This window comes from Urocitellus parryii, chromosome 8, assembly GCF_045843805.1.
Source record: "Urocitellus parryii isolate mUroPar1 chromosome 8, mUroPar1.hap1, whole genome shotgun sequence".
NCBI classification, from domain to species: Eukaryota; Metazoa; Chordata; class Mammalia; order Rodentia; family Sciuridae; genus Urocitellus; species Urocitellus parryii.
In genome coordinates this window covers 48673645-48699317 of record NC_135538.1, presented here as the reverse complement: position 1 = coordinate 48699317, position 25673 = coordinate 48673645, and the positions used below count along the sequence as shown (strand labels likewise).

The 25673-nt window shown below is 38.5% G+C and overlaps 1 protein-coding gene across 6 annotated transcripts in view; it reads right to left on the bottom strand.

Annotated features, from left to right (window-relative positions):
• Positions 1 to 7041: 7041 nt before the first annotated feature.
• Positions 7042 to 25673, bottom strand: part of Hs3st5 (heparan sulfate-glucosamine 3-sulfotransferase 5) — a 159191-nt gene continuing 140559 nt past the window's right edge. For 5 of the 6 annotated variants that reach the window (XM_077801960.1, XM_077801961.1, XM_026395061.2 and 2 more), the window contains 2 exons: positions 12133 to 12271; positions 7042 to 8249 (listed from right to left, as the gene is read on the bottom strand). In XM_077801960.1, the coding sequence (XP_077658086.1) occupies positions 7316 to 8249; positions 12133 to 12239 (1041 nt within the window). In that variant the 5' untranslated portion in view covers positions 12240 to 12271 and the 3' untranslated portion in view covers positions 7042 to 7315. Of the gene's footprint in view, positions 8250 to 12132; positions 12272 to 12774; positions 12870 to 25673 lie in introns of those variants that run through there. The other variant, XM_026395065.2, reaches the window with a different exon arrangement.

The following is a 25673-nucleotide window of genomic DNA, read 5'->3' as shown; positions in this document are numbered from 1 at the left end:
GTTTTTATCACTGCGGCTTTGTCTGTTTTTCACTGTCTGCATTCATGAGGCTCTTCAGCCTTCCAGAATGTGTAGTAATATATTTATATGTGCCTGAAATATATATTTGGAAGAGGGTGTTATATTTTAGACATTAGGTGTCACCCAAAAGCTCTTGTATGAGCTAATATAAGAAGATTTAGAGGTGAAAAGATTGGGTTATCAGAGTCTTAACCTAATCAGTGCATTAATCCCCTGATAGGATTGGGTAATAACTGCAGAAAGGCAGGGTGTGGCTGGAGTAGGTGGGTCACTAGGGCTTTCCTTTGGGGTTTATATTTTGTCCTGGTGAGAGGAGCAGTATCTCTCTGCTTCTTGAACCCATGTTTTGAGCTACTTTCCTACTTTACACCTTTCTGCCATGATGTTCTGACTCAGCTCAGGCACAGAGCAATGGAGTTGGCCATCTATGAACAGAGACCTCTGAAATTTTGAGTACCAAATAAACTTTTTCTCTTCTAAAATTGTTCCTGTCAGGTCTTTTGGTCACAGTGATGGAAAAACTGACTAAAACAAGGGTATCATTCTGCCACTCTTCTTATATCCATTATATGTTTCTTTAGGAATTAATACAAATGAAGTTCAGTAAATCATAACTAAAATTACTACAATTTTCATCAAGATAAAGTCAAGGTTGAGTGATGTGGTATATTATTTTAAAGAGATTAATTCCTTTTCCATATTCATACCTTTATAGAATCTCCTTTCATGCCAACTTTGGACTTGGTCCTGTAACATACTTTGGCCAATGGGACAATTGCAAACATGATGGAAATAGATTCTTTAAAAAAAAAAAGAGAGTGAGAGACAAGAGAGAGAATTTTTTTAATATTTATTTTTCAGTTTTTGGCAGACACAACATCCTTGTTTGTATGTGGTGCTGAGGATCGAACCCCGGCCGCAAGCATGCCAGGCAAGCGCGCTACCGCTTGAGCCACATCCCCAGCCCAGAAATAGATTCTTAAAAAGAGCTTGTGCATTGGGACTTTCCCTCTGTTGCTGTTCTCATTCATTCCGAGTATCATGAGAAGAAGCCCAGGTGAGTGAGTCTGCTCTGGGATAAGAAACACAACAGCCCAGGAACCTTTGTCACCAAACCAATAGCCAGCACTGGAACACAGCACCGATCAAGAAGCTCAAGATACCAGATATTTAAGAGATATCATTTTTGATCATCTGGTCACTAACTGATGACAAACCACAGGTAAGCACGAGGCCAGCAGAGAGGAGTTAAGCTGGGTCAGAACAGAATTGTCCTGCTGAGCAATAGTTTTGAGGGTGGTTTGTCCTTGTGCAAAAGTTGATTAATGCAGGAAGGGAGAGGAAAAATGAAAGGCAAAGTTGAGAGTAAGTTTGAGTTGAAGGAAATTCAGTTGTAAGGGAATGACAATAAATAATATCTCTCAAAGACAGAATTCAGACATATAGCTTTTTGGAGAACTTGTGTGCACAAGGGTGGTAAAGTTCCTGGAGTCAACACCTCCTTTCCCCTCTACTTTCATCTCCCTGATTCTGGATGTTCAGGGTCACAAGTAATGCTCCAGTAATCACTTTCATGGAGTGGCCCAATGTTGTATGAAAGAACTTAAATGTCCCAGTCTAATCCTCCCATTAAATGGGAGACAAATTAGCTTGTTAAATTCACCCAGAAATTTAGCTTATATTTGCTTTGTTTTTAATGAAAAAAATAAATTTCCTGATGAGTTTTGAAAACACGATTTTAACTCCCTTGCAGAAGAATCTTTAGTTTTCTTTTCATTCCTGTGTTTCCTGAATTGAATCTCAAAGTGGGTAGAGCTATAGAAAGAGGCTCGGTGGTAAGAAGAAAATATGGCCCTCCCATGGTCAATACACCTAGAGTTGACTTTGAAAAGACACTTTTCCTCAGTCCTGGAGGGGAAATGAGTCAGATATGGAGGTACCATCAACTTCAACCAAGCTACTGTCTGTGATGACAAGTGAGAGAACCAAATTAAAGAAAGGTGGAAAGGAAAATAGTTATTCTATGGTACACTGATTATTTGATCATTTTCTCTTCTAAAGAAAACTTTGGAGACAAATTTTTCCATTGTTAAGTCCTTAGTTTCTGAGGATCAGCTGGGCACAGATCCCAGGAGGCAGGATGCTCAGGGTTCCTGGCAGGATCCCTTCAAGGATGTGGTACCTGGACTCCCTAGGTCCTGGGGACCTCTAGCACCATCTTCTATCTTGTCCTCTACCTTCTCTTACATATGACCTGCCTTCCAGCTTCCCTTGATTTGCCAGTCCTTCTCACACCTATGCTTTTCCTCTGTTGTTTCCCTTATCTTCCAAGTGTACTTTTCCTGCTTGGTGAGAAGCTTGCTTTTCCAGACACTGGAGAGAAGCTGTGAGCTTCCCGCCCCACTGAAGCCTTCCTTCCCATCTCCAGGCTGACCAGTTTGTTTTCCTTTGCAACTTCTGAACTTCGACTTACCTTCTCACACTACTAATTCTGCTTGGTTTGGCCACACTGTCATCTTGGGTTGCAGAAAGTTTCACTTTTAAACAGTTGAATTAAAGTTAATTTTAGGACCTAGTGTTGTTAGCTTACCTGACATGCAGCAATCCTAAGTCCCTTGATACTGTATGTATAAATCTTTAGGTGAATTTTATTTGTTCTTCCCAAAGAAATGAGCAGTTTTGCAGTTGGTCTTAAAGATGGTTCTCTTTCTCTTTAGGAGAAAGGAAATACAAAGCAGAGGTGTGTGCATTTAGGAATGCACAAGGTAAGCTAGTTCTCTGAAATGGTTCAAGTCTATGGGGAGTGACTCACGAGCTTGTTGACAGATTGTTTTTTGAAGGGGGATGACACATATGTTTAGAAATAATAAATCTTTTCACCAAGAGCTTCCCCAAATCTAGCAGACTGATATGGTTCACAAATTCATGATAGAACCTGCCTGATAAGGTACCAAGCATGCTCCTGCCTACTTGATATGTCTGGATGAGACTTGCCTTTCAACTGAGCTGCCTTTAAATAAGCGACACTTGCTCTTCGAATATCAATCAGATGATTTCTATTGGAAATGCATATTGCTATCAGTTTGATTCTGCCTTTCAACTCCCCAAATCCACTTCTAATTGTTATGCCATAACATTCTTACTCATAAAAGGGGCAATAAAATTTACTTGGAAAGGAACTTAAAATGTGGGGAAATTGTTTTTGTAAGATGTGTAGTAAAGTGCTGTAATTGGAACTTTACCCAACAATGATATTTTGGCCTAGATTTTATTCTTTCATTAGCTATAATAGTTTACTACACAAATTAATAAGCAGATGCTAGGGAGCTTGAATAACCAACTTAAAAAGACATTATTGTGAAATACTTGATAAATACCAACTTGGAAAAGAAATCCAACATGCCAATTAATAGGTGTTTATTTAGTGAAAGAGGTGCAACTGAGTATTTGCTTTTTATTATATTGTTACTATTGTTTATCACTTTGTCTACTCGGCAATAATTGCAATAGATTTGCTTTAAAATGTTCTATATTTCCACCTTGTTAGCTCAAATTGAGGATTTTGCTGTACTTAGTCATTTTAGGAGGAATAACCGTTCTGCAAAGTTTTCTGTTTCCTTAAACTGTAGACTGTTCTCCTTAGTGGAAAATGGCTGCTGAGTGTGCGAAAACAGTACAAAAGATTTCAGCATAAATTTTAGATGCTGGATCATTTGAAATTCTCCATCTCTGCAAAATTCTCAAATTAGGCTTATGAAAGCAATCGGATTTAGCAAACAGCTAATTGAACAAAGCAAAAGCTTATCAGCAAGCCTGGATTTGGACTGCACTTGTTCCCACATTCTCTTAGCAGCAATATGTCTTCAGTGTCCCAGGTAATCCTCTCCTTGGGTCCTTGAGATTGTCCTCCAGGAAGGCCCTTGTGCCAGGTGCACAAGCTCTCACAAGGCTACCTCAGCTTTGTCAGTAGGACCTGGGTAGACAGATGGCTATTTTTGGTAGCCCATCAACACAAAATGTGCCAAATCTAAGATCAGACAAGATTAAAAGCCTTTGACTTATCATGTATTAACAACGGAACAAAATATCTTAGACTTCACCTATGCCATGTTATAATTAGTGGAAAAAGTCAGTACCTTAATTAATTTACGGTTTATGTATATATGGTGGTTTCAGGTTGGGTACATGATGGATTTGGAGTTTGAGGATGTTCATCTGTATAGGTTTGTCCCTTTTCTCTCTATTTCCTAGTCTCTCTCTCTAACTTGAGCGGTTTATACAAGCACAGTTTGAATTTCTTGACTACCAAGATGGTGTTGTTTCAGCTTTATCATTCCTCAGAAATGTCACCACTGCTTAAACAGTTTTTCTTTTTGCAGTTGAAATTGCTTGACAAAACTGTATGGTGCTGTCAAGGCCCTGGAAGGAAAGCAAGGGGTTCATGATGTAGAAGGAGTAAACTTATTAAAGGGATCCCCAGTGGAGCACTTGTAATGAGCTGAAGATTTCTCCAGAGGCCTGTTGCCTGTCTGATGACAACAGGAAACATTTTTCTAAACCAGGAGGTTTACAATCTACAGTGGAGGTGTGCTATTAAACTGTAGGATTTTTATTTCCCCCTATCTGGCTTAATCAGCGGTGGTGGTGACTGTTTTTCCATTGAAATAAAACATGCCACCCCAAATTCTCCCACATGAGGTCTCTTGTTTTGGGTTTCTGTGCAGAGGTTTCAAGATTTGAAACAATTCTCAAACTTATTTAGGAAAGAGAACACCTGGAAATCACAATACTTTCTGTTTTCCTGGATATGATGAGGAAATACTGGCTTATTGAACTGAAAATAACAAATTATAGTTGTTGGCATAGTTAAATAAAATCTTGGAATAAACTCTAATATGCATTGTTCATAACAGTACAAAGCCTTCATTAGGTAGGAGAAATCAGTCTGCTTTTTTTTTTTTTTATCAAGGATGTTTGCTGACCTAAGCTGATAATTGAGTACCATACATTTCAATATCACAAAGAAAATCTCTAAGGTTTTGATCACAAAATATTAAATGTTTGAGGTGATAGATACATTAATGAGCTTCATTTATACTTTATATTATAAAATTATAAAATTACTTCATAAATATAATCAACTATATAAAACTTGGAAATAAAAAAATAAAAATTTGGAATATAAAAATGACTGAGAAGTTTCAATTCATTAACTTGGTTGAATTTTTGAAGCATCAGAATTCCAATGGGCCATACTTTGACAGTCACTGTTAGGAAACTGTGTGAGCTGTGCAGAGCTCTAGAAATATTTTTATGAAGTTAATGATAGGACTGTGTTTATGTCATGAAATGTAGTATTCAAAGAGTACTCTGATGGTTATCTGAGAGATGAGGGAAATGAGGAACCAGGCTCCTGTTGACATCATTCTTGGCTTAGGAAAAAAGCGACTGATCCTTAGACCTAAGGCTCCCCCTCTGGAGTCACTGCACTGAATGAGCAGCCACCTGCCAGTGCCTGTTGGTGTCATGCCTGTATCATGCTGAGAGCACAGTATCATTGCTAACTCAAACAGAAGAGATAATTACCAAGGCTGTGGTTTGAGAAGCAAAATACACCGACACTGGAGGGGAAAGGGCTATTTATTTAGAAAAGTCCACCTTCAAATCACTGGACAAGAGAAGCAACTGATAGAGAAAATCAACACTTCTTACAACAAAGAGGGATCCATTATAATTGGCTGATTTCTCTAGCACTCTCTAAATGGTTTTGAACAAAGCCCTCCCAGATGTTTTCCATTGGATAAGCAAATACGATGGTGAAAAACCAATCATTTTGTTGTGCCTGTTACACTTCTTTCTACATTTCTCTGAATTACATCTAAGCATAATAATAGTGTATCTGATATTAGGGAGACACCTAATTTAGCATTAATTTCTCTGGGTGGAAATAGGAGCCATATGTTTATGTTAGTCATAGTGACATTAGGCAATTCGATCATTTCTGAGCAGACTGATATATTTTCATCTCCAAGAAAATTCTGAGAACTCATATTCATTTTGGAGCACCTGCAGCTTTTCAGTATAGAGGCCACACAAGTTTTCTAATCTTATTTTATTTCATTTCTCTACCTTTTTGATTCTGATTTGAGTCTCAGGTAAAATTGTGATTCTTCTGTGCCTCAGTTCTGTTAATATATTCCTCATCTCTCTCTGGCAAGACAGTAACTGCAAGTAGATTAACTGTTACAAAGTTGTAGCATAGCAGCATTAGGGTTCTTTGAGGTGGCTATTATTACTTGATTTTCAGACTGCTGAGACTTTTAAAAATATATACTCAGCCTCACTTGGTAATATCTTTTCACAAGGGTATAGAAATCCAATAGAGAAGCATCCTTTCCAAGTGCCCTGGATGCACATAAATAGCTTCCATTCTGGAAGCCAGCAGGGGGCACATAAGACAAAATGAGTTTTAAAAAATGTGCACATAGAGTAATTTTAATCCATTCCATTTTTAAATACCACAATAAATTTAATTTTCACAATAAATTAAATAGCCATATTCAGTTTACAAAATAGAATTACTTAGTGTGAAACTGGTATTTACAGCATTATACACTATATACATGACATTTCTCTTTCTTGACATACAACATGGAAGTAAAGGACTTGAGTTTCCAATGTGTGATTGACATGCTACAAGTGACACCATGGCCCATACAAGAAAACAATAGTGCAAAATCACCACAAGAACTTTGGAACAATGTCAATTTTATGAGATAAGACATTTTTTTTAAATAATAAGAAAATAGCATTTTTGTTTTGTTTTGTTTTCATGGCACCAATTCAGTGTCTGAATAAAGCCGGCTTTCCCTTAGGAAAAAGAATGCATAACTGAATCCTCTACTTCCTGAAGCTTCACAGCTATTGGTACATTTTCACACATTCATCTTTTGGCTTAATCTATGAAAATGGCAGGTGACAAATTCTGAATCAAAGGAAGACTAACTCTTTGAGAATAGCTGAAGTCACTTTTTCCTTTACCACCACCTCTTCTTTTTTTTTTTTTTGTAAAATAGTTTAAAAGATGCAACTTTGCAGACATCAACTTACTTATTTATTTTTGTAAATTTTCAGTAGAAAAAAACTGATATCATATTTGGTCACACACTGTATTATGTACAAGTATACATGGAAAAATGACTTGGATAGTTGTGTCTAAGAAAAGTGCATATTTTAATCTAGAGGAGACATTGTGTGTCCCCAGGAACAACACACAGTGTTGTAGGGTATTGTTTTAGGGCCAGTTCAATGTCCTCCCAGTGATCTGGTAAAATTTTTGATTAAAAGGGTGAAAGAATTTGCGCAATTTGGTAATGACAGAGGGGTCCACCTCTGGATGAATGCGCCCCTTGCTGCCCGCCAGGCACTTATTAAAGATAATGTTAAACCGTAAGCAGTAAAACCCTCTGGTAGCATTGAAATACAAGTTGTATTGGCTTATCCTTGGAGGAAGATTTAGGAACTTCTCCACGAGCTGAAGTTCTGGCAGAGGTTCCGTGATGAGGCGGTCTCCATCCACAATGTGAAATTGCTCAATTGGAAAATATTTCAACCACCTTTCTAGATGTTTGGTGTAGATGCTGGTTCTTACTGCCTTATATTTTGTGTTCACTTCACAGGTATTAGGGTCTATGGCCAGCTTCTCAAACTTGTAATAGGTTTTGTTCTTCCTCTCCTTCCCTTCTAGCACCTGAGTGTAATCAGAAATAGCTCTTGTGGTTGGCTCCCTGACAATGATCAACAACTTGATGGATGAGTTCATTTTGTAAATCCTTTCTGGAACCTCCTCCGTGATAAAATAGGCTGGGCTTTTTTCAATTGTGATCTGCTGAGGGTAGGAAAAAGGCATCTTTTTCCTATACCACTCAATGCCCTTGGCATAGTTCTCATCATTGTCAAAAAAGTGGATTTCTTGAGAGGCTTTGACCACTGCTGGATGGAGGTTCAGCATCTCTAGCAGGGCCCTTGTGCCCCCTTTCCTCACCCCAATGATAATGGCCTTCGGGAGCTGCTGGACCAGGTCATGGAGGCGAACCTGCTCCTTGGAAGTGTTGCCCTTTCGGAACTCATGGAGCAGGCCACGCTTAAACTGTAGGGCGCGGAGTGGCAATTCAACCTGACTGCGGGCTCCACCAAATCGGCCTTCAACGGGGCAAAGAGGTTGTAGCCTGCAAGCAACAGAGACACACTGTAAGAAGCTCATTGTAACTAACTTCTCATTTTTCTACTTCACCAGTCAGACTAAGACTTTCAGTGCATAAATAAAATCACTGGTGCCCAGCCTGCTGCAATCCATAATGAACATATGTTTGGAAAATTTTATTTTAAATAACCCTGTATTAAATGGAGCATATATAATTGATGGGATTTTTTATTAGCACTCCTTAAAATTTTTATTCGCCATGCACTTAATTGACTCTAGCATGTACTTATGCTCATAGTACAGGACAGATAAGTGACACCAGCCATACTAATAGCTTTTCAACAGCTCACCAGTTAAAATCATTTAGAAAATGTGAAAGGGAGAAGATTATAATCTTCAGTTGGGAGGCTGAAGGGCAGAGAGGAGGCCATTTGTTTCTGGTTTCACATGGTGTTATTTTCTTGCAGCTCAGCAACACTTACATGGCTCTTAAAAATCTTTGAGATAGAATCTGAAGAGAAGTCCCACTCTCTATCCTTGGCTGTCTGCATCATCAACCTGCAAAATTCCAGTCTTGGTACTTGCTGAGCTTTTCATTCTATGAGAATTTCTGCCCTTGGCCTTGGTGATAGCCAGAAGAGTACTATATTTCTTCTGCCTCTCTTTCTCTTTCTATTTAAAGAGGTCAGGAGTATGTTTTCACTTTGCTGAATGTGGGAACAAACCCAATTACCTACCATCCGAGAGTGCTGTATATCATCTACCACAACTGTGACCAGAAATCAACAAGACCTTGATGGGGCCAGAAACCTCAGCTCCTCACTGCCAAGTACATTTAAGTAAAAGAAAGGAGTTCATGAGGGAAGGAATGCAATGGACAGAGCCAGAAAGGAGGATTTCCACTTTAATATTACCCTGAATAATGAGTAAGCACTTCTATTTTTCTCAGATAGAAATATGTGGCAATAGTCACGATAATATTAGACAGGAATGGCTGTTTAATTTGGCATGGTCAATATATGTGATTAACAAATACAGTTTCCTTGTACATATAGACTGAAACTTAACCGAAATTGATTATAATTTTCTTAAGCTGGTTGGGGAAGGATGCCTACTTGAGAAAAGGGCAGATAGTGGCTAAAATGGCTGTCAAACCAATTCCTCCAACTGAAAAATTTTGGTTATCCCAGTAATCTGGAATCCATCTCTCTCTCTCTGGCAATGAGATATCACTTGCTTTTCCCAAAATACCCTGTTACATCTCAGAGTCATGCCAGTTTGCTCTGTGATACTGAGGGGAATGATCTTGGTGAGTGCTCTAACAGTTTTCTATCATAATGCCTAAGGAACAATTTAAACATATGTTATTTTTTCATAGTATTTGTTTTTTATTATCTTTAAAACAGTCCATGCTTATTGAAAGTATGAAAATATAGAAAATAATTAGAGGGGTAGGAAGGATAGTAGAATCAATTGGACAATAATACCATACATGATTGATCCTATGCTATGTACAACCAGAAGAATGAGAAGTTATACTCCATTTATGTATGATGTATCACATTGCATTCTACTGTCATGTATAACTAATTTAGAACAACAAAAAAGAAAACCATTAGAAACACAGGATTTACCATAGTTAATGTTTTACAAAAACATGAATTTTATTTTTATAAATTTGTTAATGGGATTAATATACTAGTGTTCTAATGGAAGAAATAGAATTATTAAGAGATATGTAGAGATATTTTTAATTGTGACATTGATTGAGATATAATAATTTCATGTTTTGGTTCTTCTTTGATTCTAGTTAAGAATTAAGCCCTAATTCACCATATCCATTGGTGGACTTCTCTCTTGATCGTTTAGAATGACACTCTGTACTTGGGATGAGGATAGTCATCCTGTCTTTTTCTGTGGTATTTAATTCTCTCACAGAAATCTGGCTAAGAGGATGACATAAGTATCTTTGCCTTGACTGAACTAGAATAAAATTTCCCTACCTTTAGAAAGGGCCATTTTCCTCCTTTACTTCCTTTCTTTCTACTTTCTCACCTGGGACATCATACTTTTCGAAACAATTACTTTTAGGACACTCCAACTCAAGAGAATATGTAAAGATACAAGAACATATTACGCTTTTTTCCACTTCTTGAAGAGCAGATTCTGATCATGGGTTCTGACCAAAAAAGATAGAATTCTAAGACTGGAAGGAACAGTAACCAGTCACTTCAGTCTCTTTTCCAGATAGCAGGGTCTTAGGTTAGTAAAGCAGAAGCCTAAGTAAGTCATATCAGTTTCAGACAAAATTTGTTCAAACTTTCAAGTGAGGGGTTTTGAGAAAGCCTACTAAAACATCCAATTCCTTATAAAAGATATCCCATTAGAGACTAAAGAACAGGTTAAAAATGATAAAACCATCAACCAAATAATGAATGTTCTAGTATCTGGTTACTCAATTAAAAAATGATTAGAAGTTAATTAAAGGTGCTAGGAAAAACTTGTTACAAAAGTTCTAATATGGACATGGGAAAATGGTACCACCTCAAGGATTTTCACCAATAACCAAGTAAACTACCTTGAAGTGCTGACCTTTAAGTGATAAGCTCTTAATTGCACTTTTTTCATAGGTAATGACTAGTGAGTAAAAAGTTTACTCAGGAATTTTGAATTGAAAATCCTCAAAGGGATGTGTTTTTATCAGTCAAAAATGATACTAGCTGCAAGGTGTGGTTGCACATGCTTGTAATCCAAGTGGCTTAGGAGGCCGAGGCAGAAGGATCTCAAGTTCAAAGCCAGCCTCAGCAAAAGCAAGATGCTAAGCAACTTAGTGAGACCCTGTCTCTAAATGAAATGAAAAGTAGGGCTGGGATGTGGCTCAGTGATTGAGCGCCCCTGAGTTCAATCCCTGGTACCCACCCCCCCTCCAAAAAAAAAAATAAATAAAACTAGCCAAAGAAAAACAAGGGCCACCAAATGATAATAAGTTCTACTGATAAGCTTAAATTTTGGAAATAGAACTCAAAAGAAGGTATTTTTATTTTTAAGTGTGGCTGCATTTGCAATGTGAATTGAACTCAGAAAGTATTTCACTCTTCCCATTATAAGAATTAATTTTAAAGGGCAAAAAAAGAAGTTTCACATTTCAGAAATCAACTCCTCTGTACTTGCCAATCATCCTGGATGTAGACCTGTCCAGAAGCATTTATTGTTTAGTCAGCTGATATTCTGGGACTTCTGAAGGTCCAGTACCTCTTAACTGTTTGCCTATTTGGAGCCAAACACTAGTTGTGTAATTTCCTCTCCATGGATTTTCCATTGCCTTCTGGGCAATTACTCTGAGTGACAGCCTCCTTGTCTGGTCTGTTCAGCTCCTGAAAACCAGAGCTAATTAACATAGTTAAAAATCTATGCCTGCAGCCATCTTTCCAGGGCAATGGATTGCAAACTTGATGAGATCCTTTACAGGCTCATACATAATTTTAATGCTCCTGATAACACATTAATTGTCCACTCATAAATTTCAAAATGAAGAGGCCTAACTATATCATCACTGTTTGCTATAGCTAGGGGTCAACACCAGATACTCATAGACCAGAGTGTGCTCTACTTAGTAAATGACATTTTTATTTATTTATTTTTTTTACTGTACACAGCTTTATCCCTTCTCTGAAAACAAGTGTCAGTGCACACAGAATACAAATGGATCTTGACAGAATACCTTGGTTTGAGCAACTTGGATCGCCTCCTTTTAAAGTTTTAATAAATCAAAATTGATGCAGAAAAGTATTTTCTTGGGAATTTTGAAGGAGGAAAACTAATAGAGAGACTTAAAGTTATATCCTAAGGAATTTAAATTAAAAGACACCTAAAGTCATATGGGCATATGCATATGTTTAATCACCCACCTATCCAAGCTCCCAACTCTGGCAACTAGATACAAGAGACTCCCAACAGCAAGGCTTCCCAGCACCAGGAGCTTCTGTCTCAGCCACGCCTGCTGTTTGAATAGCATGGCCCTCCATCAACCTTCAGAACTGCTGCAGCCTGAGAGAGGGGAGAGAAGTCATTCATTAGTGGTTGTTGCTTACAGGCTCTGTTGAGTTTTACCAAGTCAACCAGAGGGGACAGGGGACAAAGAGATGTTGTATGCAGAACAATGCCTATAGCAACCTTGTCAATTTTTGAGGTGCAACAGGTATTTAGCCAAACTTACCTTTTTTTTTTTTCAACCTGGCTGGTGCTAAAAAATCATCTACTAGGTTTAAGAGGAAGATATTTACTAGATAGTGCCTGCCAGACAATTGCCACAACAAATTAATATGCATAGATTATAACATATCATATGCATATCTAAATAATTCAAAGAATTTTGAAAAAATGAGCAACATGAGGTTTACTGGTAATGGCAGGTTCACCAGAGTGAAATGTTGAAATTCCAGTTCAGTAAACCATAATTTTGGGCATATGAAATGATGTATAACATTTACACATCTTTTGTTTTAGTTGTGAATGGAGGAAGGGAGTGAAGGCAAAAGTGGTTTCTTTACCTGCTGAGGTTATCAGTGATAACTTTCAGGACTTTGCATATTTGGAATAGTGGCTCTGAGGAACCTGCTGTTTCTCTTTATGTCCTCTTCTAGGTCCTGGATTCTGAAAACATGCTCTGACTAGGGGCTCCTAATATGTGACCTCCTCTGACACTCAGTGAATTGGAACAGTTTTTGGTGATATCAGTCTTGCTCTTACATCACAAAAGAAGTTTACCTGGAAGCTTTGTTCTCTTGTATCTGAAATAAGGCCAGTGGAAGAGAGAAGGGCTTTTCTTGTGCTGATATTAAACTTGAGGAAAAAAATGCAAGCTCCGAATTCAGTCTTTTTTATTAAAAATAAATCCAATCTCCCTTTCAAGATAAGATTGTTTGCTTCTTATTGAAGCTCAAAATAGTAAGCTAAGAATAAGGAAGCTGAGAGACGTGGTTAGAAATTGTTTTGCTGCAGTGTATCTCCATATTTGTTATGTGAAGATTTTCTTTGTGCAAAAGAACAAAATCCAATTGGCAATAGTGTGTGAATAAATGTGGGGGAAGAAAATTATGGAAAAGATCAAAGAACACAGGCTCCTGGAGAATTCCTTGGTGGTGTTGTTGATTGTGGAATATAGGAGGGTATCTGAAGAAGGGGATACAAGAGCAATATTAATCCAACACATAGTCAGAAAACATTTATGGAACATGTCCTATGAGCTGGATTCTATATTGGTTGCTTCAGAGACTTTAAGTGTCTTTTAATTTAAACTTCCTTAGGCTATAACTTGAAATCTCTCCACTAGTTTTCCTCCGTCAAGTAAACAGACATGGTTCTTGCCCCATGGGAATCCACAATCTAATATAAAAGACCGACATGAAGCCAGAAAACCTGTATAGGATTAATAAGTGACACATTGTAACAAGTATGAGCCAGTGTATTATATATAGAGGATTAACATGTACACTTACAAATGGTATGAAACGTAACAGGGGATGATTACATAAGAGAAAGAATAACTGGGAGTCCACCTCAGTTCTCCCTGAAGAAGTGACCCCAGGGCTCATACTTGGAGGAAAAGCAGGAGGCAGGAGTAGGACACAGTGGATTTAGGCAGTGGTGCATGATGATGCACAAAGAGACTGAGGAGGGATAACTTTTGCCTAATATGACAGGTGCATTTATACATAGGGACTAAGGGGGAAAGAAAAAAGGTGAAGAGTAAAAGCAAAGAGCAAGTAGTAAGGGGTCTGGGTGAGCCCGTGTTTTCAACTTAGCAGGGTTTTCCCTAGGGGCAGTAAAAGGGGGCAGAAAGAAGAGAGAGAGAGAGTGAGGCATATTGAGGTCCACTATGTGGTAAGCACATTATTCAGGTGGTATTTCAGGAAATTCTCAAAAACGTCTGTGAAGTAGAAAGTGTTATTTCCATTTTGTCGACGGGTAAAGTGAAGCTCACAATTTTCTCACTTGCCTGTGGTCACACAACTGGCAGGTAAGGTGAAGGCAAAGTCAGAAACCTCTGGAATGTGATTGAAGCTTCATGGAGAATCATTCTCCTTTCTCTAGGTTGATGTCCAAGGTCCTCAGTTAGGACCACATGCTTTTAGCATGGGGCTTTGATCCCTGTTGAAATGCTGTCAGAATGAAATACGGTTCTACAGGTAACATCACTCTACAGAGCTTTATAGTTTTCCAGACTAAAGGATTATGTGAATGAATTTAATGTGCATTTACAGACAAATGGCATGAGAGAATAAAGGTCTTCTATGGCTGAGGAAAGGCAATGGAATTGGGGGTGATGGGTAAAGACAAAGGTAAAATGTGGGTTTGACAAAAATCACCAGCCTCATACAGAGGGCCAAGTTGGAGACAAGTCATTTGGCTTTCTCAGCTACTGAAACCCAGGGCTCATACCCTCCTGCTTAAAACTGTGCTACAGTTTTCTATCCACTTCATCAGCTCATTGGTCCACCCATCTATCTTTAGTTAGAGACCACTCATCCTTCAAGGTCTAGGCTACATCCAAGTTCCTTCATTAAGTGTTCTCCATCTGGTGCTCTGGTCATCAGTCCTGCCTACCTCCATTAAACTCTTGTTCCCATCAGCCAGCACCACATCTGGGCTTGTTGCTGCCTTCTGTATCTGTTACTACCACCTCCTGGCAATGGGCTAAGCCTGCTGGCTGGTTCAGAAGTATTAGAAAGCAACCCGAAGGCACTGAGCCCACAACCTGTCTGTCGTGATGCAAAGGTCTGTGGTTCTTTATGGTAGGCTTTCATACCATCCTCAGAGATTCTAATTCAATAGGTCTGCATTAATCTTGTAATACTAGAAGAAAGTCAAAATATGTAATATCATGTTCTACCATTATTTTTCTCTTTGGTCACCCATGCCAGTAAACTATCTGTTAATTTCTTTTTGTCTTGTTCTGTCTGGCACTTAGTGCCTCCCTTATTTCTTAATATTTGGATATGTTCTCTATGTTGGTTTCCTATAGGTCTGTATAGTTGGATTAATCTTTTTAATGTGAGTTATTTTGTCCCTTGTCTGTTTTAGTTGTTCACTGGACCAAGTCCAGTTCCTTCCCCTTGAGAGCACAGGCCCTTCCTTCCATGGTCCCAGCATGGTAGTCAGCTTCTCTCCCTCTTAGAGTCAGCCACACTGGCATCTGTGCCTGTCAGCTCAACCTCTTTACCACTCCTCCTAATGCCTTCAGTTTCATCTCCATGCTTTTCTCAGCTTCCTCTCTGGCCTAGACAGTCTTTCTCCTATGTCCCCCTCCTTCAGTGCTCCCAGATCCTACTGATATCTTCCTAGGAAGGGTGATTCTGCTGGATGTGGAATTTGAGGGAAAACATGCCCAATATACTTCAGATTGGTAGCTAGAAATGGATCAGGTCTGCCATGTAGATAATTACAAGGCCAAACGGTGGGCCTGGAAATAAAGTTTGGAAGAAAATTGCAACCTAGGAATGAGTGAGTAAAGTGATGAAGTGTCCTCATGGTTGTACTCTGCTTAGCGGCAGAGTGAGGAAGGAAAAGTGATAGTGTGAAGATTGCGGAAGTGTCCAAGATTTAGGGGTCTATCATGATAATACTATCAGCCTCCTATTTCAATGCTCACATCATCCGTATACAGTTGGCTATTAAACTGGGCTGAATATGAGGTTGTAATTTTTTCTATTGCCACTGAGAATTTTTAGACTCCAATACCCCAATATTGTCCTTATAGACTCTTTCTGATTAGCTCAGCTATTCCCATAGAGGTTTTGCTCTGTGGGATAAGCTGCTACTACGGGTTCAGCTGCCCTGTGCTGGAGATATCTTAAATATGCTCACTGGGGTTTTCTTTCTTTGGAAACCTAATTTATCTAGCCTTTTATTCGTAGAGTTGACCTAGCTCCTACCATTGCTTCCTCTTATGCTAAGTCTGGCTGATTCTCATTGCACCCTCCGATGTACCTTCATGTCTACTGTGGTGCTGAGGAGAATTAAATTAATATTAGTAAGTTGCCCATGGTGAAGTGCCAAGACTACTCTACAAGGAGTCAAAAGAACTCATGTCACATTTTGGTTTAGTCTTGTTATGGAGACCATCTGAATTTTGTTCCTCATCTGTAAAGTAAAGATAACAGTGCCTATCTCACAGGGTTGTCATGACATGAACATGACTTATCACTGCAGGATAGAACTTCATGAAGATCTGAGTACTTTACAAAAATGAAGTGTAATTAATATCTTTAGGAGGCAGATGAATTAATTCATGCAATGCATTTTAAAGAGGTAAAGAATAAAATAAGTGCAATTCTCATGAATAATGTAATTGGATTGTGAAAAAAATAGGAGTCCATTTTTAAGTATAAATCATTTTTAATGGAAACTCTTGTTAAACAATAAAATACTAACACCATAATTTCTGTTCAAAGCAAGATGCTAGGCAGGTGCATGCATGTGTGTGCATGCGCACACAGATGCAATGCTTCTCTTTTTGAGCTGAAATCTCTTGGAACTTTTGAGAAATGAGGAGGACATGCCAGCAGTTTCTAATGAGGCTCCTTTGAGACAGGAAGTGAAATATCATTCTGCTTTGTACAGTCTCTAACTATATGCTAAGATACAAGACCAGAGCAGCTTCTGCATAAACCCTCCTCAGAGAAAACCAAAGGTAATGGGTTAAGTAAGATTCAAGATGACTCTTTTTTTTTTCTATAGCATCATAAAGTGTTTAAGAGCTTGCCAGGATGTAACCTCAAAAGTTGGAAGTTCTCACTTTTGTTCTGGGCATGTCCAAGAAAGAAGCACGGGATTCAATCCTCAGGCACAGTGCAGTCAAATTGGTTAGAAGGTTAACTGCCTCTTCAACCCCAGAGTCCCTTCCCTTCAGCTGTGCCAACTTTAATGGATATTTTAATAATCTTTCATTAGAACAGTCATATGGGTAATAGGAATTTAGATATAGTTTTTAAAAAGTCTGTAATTTATTTTTAGATATAAAAAGGTTAAAGACCTACAGTGACATTTAAGCCCTCCCTCACCTCCAGTTCTCTGGTTTTTAATCTTCCAGTGTCTTTCATGGCATGTGCCAAGAACAGCACAATTACAGTTTCTCCAGACTGGTAAAGCTTTAACAGACATGCTATCTTAGCCGAAGAAAACAGAGTACATGGGCAGAAACGACAATGTGTGGAGACATCTGGCTATTTCAGTGAAACAGCACTAAGCAAACAAAAGAAATGATTCCCAAGCTGAAACAAAGAAATAAAGGGATTAAAAAATAATAATAAAGATATGTTCAAGTGCTGCTCACAGGCTTGTAGACACTATTACTGCAAGCCCCCGGTACCAGTAAAAACAGCAGCAGGAACAATAGCTACAAAATTTATTAAAAATGACTGAACTTGTACAGCAGAATTATTCCAGAAAATTGTAACCTTCTTATGAGAATTAGCTCACTTATCCCAGACAATAGCCTTATGAGATGGACAGAAACTACATACTAATGTCTGTTCCTTCACATTTACTAGTTGATATAATAAACTGACTTTTATTATCTATTATATATATATTTTTTCTGATGGAAACTAAGGAACAGAAAGATGAACATGTGGCTAGTAAATGCAGAGGAAGATTTAAATTCAAAACTATCTGACCCCAAAGGATATGGTTCCTTGATCGACCCTTGATCACAACGATATTCGTAGAGCTTTGGATGCTCACTTAAGAGACTCTTAACAAATACTTGTTTGATTGATAAGAGCAAACAAAACCCACTTAACTCCACCCAAATAACCTGTCATTGAACCTTGAGATAGAGAATGGGGAGGTGCAAAAAAATAAGAGGAAAAAACATTCATGGAAGGACAGGCAAAAGGAAAAATTTGAATGGGTTCAGTCTAATAAAGGGGTGGGGAATAGGGGAAATATTAAAAAGTAATGGTAATAATAACCATGAAACGTAACGTTTTCATAGTTGACAAAGTGATTTTTTTGTATTCACTATACCATTTAATCTTAGAACTGATCAGAATCATGATAACCTCATTTCTTTTACCCATAGTTCAATAACTACTTTCCCTTTGAAAGATTTTATAGTAGATGATCAAAATAACACTGATTTTGATTGCCACCTGTCACTCACTTAAGTTATTATGAGCTGTTCTCCATAAGTTCTTTGTTAAAACTATATATTGCCTTTTTATTATCATTTCCTCTCCTCCCCTAAGCTTTTCCCCTCAGTATCTTGGTAAATGGCTCCCCATCCAACCATCCACTTGCCCTATCCAGGAACCTTGGATTCATCATTCTTGATTCCACTTTCCCTCATCTCCCACCCCATGTCCAAACAGCTAGTGAGACTCCGCCTGCAAAGTTCTGTTAGAATCCACCCATTTCTCTGCACTGTCATTTGTGACTATCTAGGTGCAAATCACTGTTTCTCTTAATGTTTATGGGCTTCTAAGTGGTCTCTCAACTGTTAAGTTTTGTTCAAACCTTAATTTATTCTTCATTACAATAACATATTATTTCCAAATGAAAATTTGATCATATTTTCTCCAGGTTTAATATTCTTTAATGAGTCCCATTCAGCCACATGGTTTTAAAACACCAATTGTCCCTTTCCATTGCCATTCCACATACCCCTCAATATCTATATAAACAAACTTCAGTATGCAAAACAATTTGAAGTTCTTTTGAAGAGCTATGGTCAGTTTTGCTTCAAGGTTTTTCTTCATAAGGATCTTATAGTATCAAAATACTAACTCTGTGCCTCATTGATAAATAAGGTCTGTAAAATGAGACCGACAGCCTGCCCCGTAGTGCTATAAAGAGGAATAAATGAACATGTACTGTTAAGCACATAATAATGCTCAATAAATGTTAGTGTTATCATTTAGATAGGAGGTGTCTCCAAAAATCTCATATGTAAGCCAATGCAGGGAAGTTTATAATATATGAAATTATTGAGTTATGATAACCTTAATATAATCAGTACATTAATCCACTGATATTGATTAACAGAAGGTAATTGCAAGTACATAGAGTTTAGCTGGAAGTAGGTCATTGGGGACATTACTTTAGGGTTTATATTTTGTCTCTAGTGAGAATCACTCTCTCTTTTTTCTGTTGCTATGTCTTGAACTAATGTTTTACCCTGCCATCACCTTCTGCCATGATGTTCTACCTCACTTTGGACCCAGAGCTATTGCATCAGCTGTTTATGGACTGAGACCTCTGAAACCATGAGCCAAAATAAACTTTTCCTCCTCTATATTGTAATTGTCCGGCCTTTTCATTATAATGACACAAAGCTGACTAAAACAGAAATTGGTACCAGAAGTGGGGTCATTGCTGTGACTAACCTAACCATGTGGTTCAGAAGCTTTTGGAATTTTTTGGAATATGGGTATGAAATTTTGTAAAGTTTAGATATGAAAGCTGGAAAAGCATCACTATGTTTTAAGCAGAGATTAATGGGCATTTCTGGTGTGAGCTCAGAAATCAATAGGACTGCAGACAGTAAGACTGGGCTCATGAGATTGCAGAAGAGAAGGACTCTATTTGAGGCTATTCATGTTATACTCTGGCAAAGAAGTTGTCCATATTTTGCCCATGTTCTGAGACTTTATTTTTGTGACAGGGAATTTAAAGGTGATGGACTAATTAATCTGGTGAAGGAAAATTCAAGGCAGCACAACATTCAAGTAGTGGTGTGGATATTTCTGGTGGCTTTTAGCAAAGTTTACTGTGATAATCAGGAGCAGAAAGCAAAGTAGAAATATTTTGAAAACTTGAAGTTTGGCTAGAAAAGTGAGTAAAATTGGGGATAAGGAAGGAATTAAAGAGATTACAGCCATTAAAAAATGCTAAATACTTTACCCAGAAGCAATAAGAAAGATGGATTGAGGGCATCTCAGGAATTAGCAAGACCACATCCATTCCAGGCTCAAGGGTGTTAAAAGTAAAATTTAAGAGAATATTGGAGTGCTTTGCCTGCAGAGGAGTGTCTAGTAAATTGTTACACCATGCTCAGCCTTTCAGATACTCAGAGGCTGCTATAGTCATGATTCTAAGAGACTTGACTACTGTTTGAGATGGTGGTAGATTTTTGCATCAACTACGTGGTGCTGGTTCTGGAGGAATGTAGGATGCAGGAGTTAGGTAATCATAGAGGCTTCCACCAAGATTTTAAAGGAAGATCTGGGAAGCCAGGAAAAGTGCAGTGAAGTGAAAATCTCTAAAGACTGTGCCAGGCATCGTGGCAAATGCATGTAATCTCAGCCGATAGGGAGGCAGAAGCAGGAGGATCTCGAGTTTGAAGCCAGCCTCAGCAAAAATGTAAGGTGCTAAGCTACTCAGTGAGACCCTGTCTCTAAATAAAAGATACAAAATAGGATGAGGGATGTGTCTTAGTGGGTGAGTGCCCCTGAGTTCAATCTCCAGTACCCCCACCATACCCTTCCAAAACAAAAAGAATCCCTACAGGCTGCACCAAGAAATTGACGCGTGAAGATGTGAGAAGGAAACAGAAGCTGTGTTGGAGACTCCCAAGATTAAGAATTGTCAGTAATGTGGAATGTCTGGTGAGGGAACTTGCAAGAATTGAGCAGAAACTAGCCAAGGGAGAAGCCATGTGAGCTGCAATCAGCAAGGTCATAGGGGCAAAGCTACGTAAGTACTTTGAAAAGAATGTCATCATGTCATGTGCTCCAGATGCTAAACAAGGAGCTATAGGATTTGTTTGCCCAGCTGAATCCTGGTCTTGCTTTGGTCATGTCCCTTCTTTCTATACATGTCTTCTATATATGAAGACATAGGGGAAATGGAAATGTTTACTCTGTGCATTACATATTTGATTTATGTAACTTGCTTTTGATATTTACAGGGGGAAATCATACATGAGTTTGTCTTGAGTCTCAGAAAAGATTTTGGGTTGGACTTTTGGTAATGCTTGGACTCTTAAGACTATAGGGACTTATATAGAAATGGACTAAATGTATTTTGAATTGTGAGATTGGCAAGAGCTTTTGGGGGCCAGGGATGAAATGTTACAGTTTATATGTTATGTATCTTCTGAAAGCTCATGTTTGAGAAAATGCAAGAAAGTTTAGAGATGAAATGTTGGGTTATGAGAACCTTAACCTAAGCAGTGCATTAATCTGATGACATTAATTAACTGAGCAGTAATTGTTGGGAAGTAGACCGTGGCTGGAAAAAGTAGATCACCAGGGGTGTGCCTTTGGGGTTTATATTTTGTTCTGGTGAGCAGAGCTCTATCTTTGCTTCCTATTTTCATGTCCTGAGCTGCTTTACTCCCCCATGCCCTTCCACCATGATGCTCTGCCTCACCTTGGGCCAAGAGCTATGGAGTTGGCTGTCTGTGGCTTGAAATCTCTGAAACTATGAGTCAAAATAAACTTGTCCTCCTCTATGTCATTCTTGGCAGTTCACAGCAATGCAAAGCTGACTTAAGTAGCTAGCCATATCCACTAATCTTTCCTTTCTCCTTCTCCCAGGCCTTGATTTATCTTATCTTGGTACATTCTAGGGTCTCATCTTTGGTTCCTTGGGAAGGCCTTTCTTGATCATCTAGGGCTGGCTCACATGTTCCTCTTCTGTATCACCCCAGCATCTTCTATTTAATTCTCTTAAACCAAAATGCAATTTTCTGCTTACTTGTGTGTTCCTCTAATTAAACTATAACTTCCATGAGATTAAGGAATATGTGTTTTCCTTATTGAATTATCACAAGCATTTAGAGTCACAGATGTTCACCAAATAACTGCTGAATAGAAAAATCAATTAGATGGAATGGCTATAACATCTGGACACCACCTGTCTTTAACTAAGTAGTAGTACTTTACCATTGCGTAGTACTTTGCAGGTTTACCATGTGCTATATGTCTATAAGCAGCCTCATGGTTCCATCTTTTTTTTAAAAGTTGAATATTCATATATCCTTCACCTAGATTGATGTTTCGCCATATTTGCTTTATCTCTTTATAGGTATCTATTTATCCCTATATAAACACATATTATTTTTACCAAGTCATTTGAAAATAAGTGGCAGATATCAGCATCCTACAAGGCCCCCAGTATCCTACAAGGCCCCCAGTATCCTACAAGGCCCCCAGCTGAAGCCCACACAGCCTGTGACATGAGTGGAGAATGTGGCATTTTTGCTCCATGGGATTTGGGAGATGAAATGACCTGCTCAAAGCTTCAAATCAGTAAATCTGGAATTGTAGAGTACTAGTTTTAGACTTTCTACATTGTACTCCCCTGCCTTTCTCTTAAGTTCACATAAAGTTGCAGATGCTATGAATTTTATTGGTAGAAATAGATGTATACCTTACCTTTTCTTAAACTTCCAACTCGTAAATTTGGATGAGCTGAGTATCAATAAAACAGAAAACCAAACCTTTAGCAAAATTGTGAAGGAGGAAATAGTTTTATGAGATTTCTTGTCTCCCACTTTATTTTCTTAATTCCTTTAAAGAAAGAAAATTGGAAAACCTCTACATTCTAACATGAATGATGGGGGCATGAATGATACAATCCAGAGGGTTAGAATTGTCTCCTATTTTGCGATCCAGTTATTATTAATAATTCAATTAGATACATTTATAATTAAATAAATTAAAACAAAGGCAATAAATATTAAAAACCCATGATTTCTTAATTATCTTACCATATTTTACTATTATTTATGCTCTTGAGGTTATCAAGTCTAATGTATCTGTACTGTGTACTGTGGAGATAATACACATCTCTTCCAATTCCTAATGCAGTGAATTCATCTGGGTAGCTTAACATTCAGCCAATTCATGTTGGTAGCTTAAAAGTGGCCAGAAAATGCTTATTACATTGTGCAATAAACCGATGTTATAAACCATTCTCCTTCCTCACCAAAATCTGCTAAGCATTCTCCAGCATGCCACTGATTACGCCTTGTTAAACTATCTTTTGTACATTCACTAACTAGGTCTTTCCAAGTGCCCACCAAGTTTGCAAGGTGGTGCCATGTGTTTCTATAAAAATGAGGATGGGCTTACCCTTCACATTTCCTTCTCCTTTTAGTTTCCTCTCCCATTCTCCTGACTTTTCACAGAGCCTCATTTTCATTTCTGAGGTTCCTGTGATCCTTTTCTGTCTTTCAGTTTTGACTTTTCTAGGTCCCTTTCTTCCCAGTTTTTTTTTTTTTTTGCCTCTCTCCAGTTTTTCCTACAATCTGCTACTAATTAATTTTCCTAAACAAAAGAGCTTAAAAAGATAAGAATGCAGAGCTACTGTTCTTAAGTAACCCTGATAACAAAAGTGCAGCTAAGTATCTTAGAAAAGCTTGTAAGTATTTAAAAAAATCTATAAGGTAGTTAATAATTAATTGGTATGCAAAATGATGCTAAAAATCTTCAGTTCTTGCAAAGGTAGGCTAACATTTTCTTAAACTATAGTTTTAAAATTAGTTTTGTTAACATGCTTCAGAAGTTTTCTGTTTTTGTTACCAGAGACCACTTTCTTCTCTGAATCTCTGATCTTTTGGGGGCCAGAAGGGTTTCTCCAAATTTTGAGCCTCATGTCACCCAGTACTATTACTGAGTTCCTCTCACATGTCAGAGGACATGCATTGCAGATGTGAGAAATAATATGGAGAACAAGAGATCCAGATTCTACCCCATAATTTTTGTATCTTCTACATTTCAAGGTCAACTCTTGAGAGATGTGTGAAGAAACAGTATCTTCTGCTGTACAAAGAGCCCTGACCCTCTTATTTTGTCAGAACAGAAAGAGGCTCCACATGGGTAGGGTCTGTTGGACCTCAGAGTCTTGCCCTCTGGCCCAAATACACAGTCCTCCTGTAGTGGCGCTCCCTCCTCCACAGAAAAATCTTAACTAAGCTTCTCTAGAAATCTTTACCATAATTGATTCTAGGACTATCAGCAAAAGAGTCTCTCCAGAATAATTCACTGTAGATAAACTTCCTATTTTCCTGTTACTCTATCTTATTTGGTCACTGGCCTGGAAGAAATCAGCAGTCCAGGTGCTGAATGCCCCTTTACTATTTTTTCACAAACATCCAGTATAGTAGTTTGTAAAAGTGCATTTGCAAATGCAAAATATGATTTAAAAAAAAAGACAGATCCTTTAACAAGGCCTCTAGCCTTGAGCTGGAGCTTCACAGAAATGTCTACATTTCTAAGATAAGAGAAGTCACCAATTGGGCTCCATGGTAACAGCTGGCGGGGGGAGGAAAGAAAGGGGAGAAGAAACTCTCCCCTTCCCAGGCACTGTCCTTGAAGGATTTACTTGCTCAAAACAGTGAAAGAAAAAGCTGCTTTTATGTGAACTTCTGCAGACTGTGAACTTCTAAGCCCCTCCTCTTACTTGCTGGGTATAAAGTTCTGAAACTACCTGAACTTGGGGTTCAGGGGATTAATTGATTACAGTAAAAGCTGTGCTCTGTGAACCTAGCTGCAGCCAAATAAAACTGTTTCCTGCTGTCTTCCGTGCCTTGCCTCATCTGTCCCCTACAATACTAGTACCTAAGTAGACACAATCAAGCCATTTTCCAAAAGGCACTATTCCTTCAACAAGACTTTTTTCTTCAGCCCCCTACCCCCCACCATGTGAAGATTTTTAGACAGATGTTCAGCATAGTGGCTAGATCTTGGCTGGTGACCTGTGCCTTCACAGGGGGGTTCTGTACTCAGAAAACCCTAGAGTTGGCTTAATGCTTAGTAGGCACTGTTTTGAATTTCTTAAAGAGTTTCAGAACAAGGGCCTCTACATTTTCATTTTGCTCCAGGCTCCACAAATTAGGTACAGTCCTGCAGCCAGAAGGTCCTGCCTTCTGAGAATGGATTACTCATTGCGGGTTGTGGCTCTTCACAGTGGTAGTCCCTTCCTTTTCTAGACACTTTAAGAGACAGATACTGCCCTACCCCCAACACAAAGGAGCACACGTCCTTTTATAGAACTGGGAACCCCACTCCCGTTTACTTTTCCCTTTTCCTTCTGCAGTCTCTTCTGAGTCCCATCTCTTTTCTGGGTACCCACCAGGAGAATGGTGCCTACCGTCAGGAACACAATGGCTATCCTCAAAGCCTCAGAGTCCTAAGTACATAACCATAGTACAGCATATGTCACACAGGTTAGTGCTGCCAGACACACAGGACAGCAGGAGATTTGCTGTGATAGATTAGTGGTGGGGAAAGGGATACTGGGTAGTAAAGAGAGAAGCATCTCTAACAAACATAAGAAACTGCAGAGACCAAGGACAACAAGTATGTTTTCCTACTGTGGAACAAAACACTCCACCTCCCCACTTCCTGTTCCCTTTAAGGCAAAACCAAACATAAAGCTCAGAATATGTTCTTCAACTGCTGTGTGACCAAGTAAATCACTTGGTTTTTCACTCAACAAA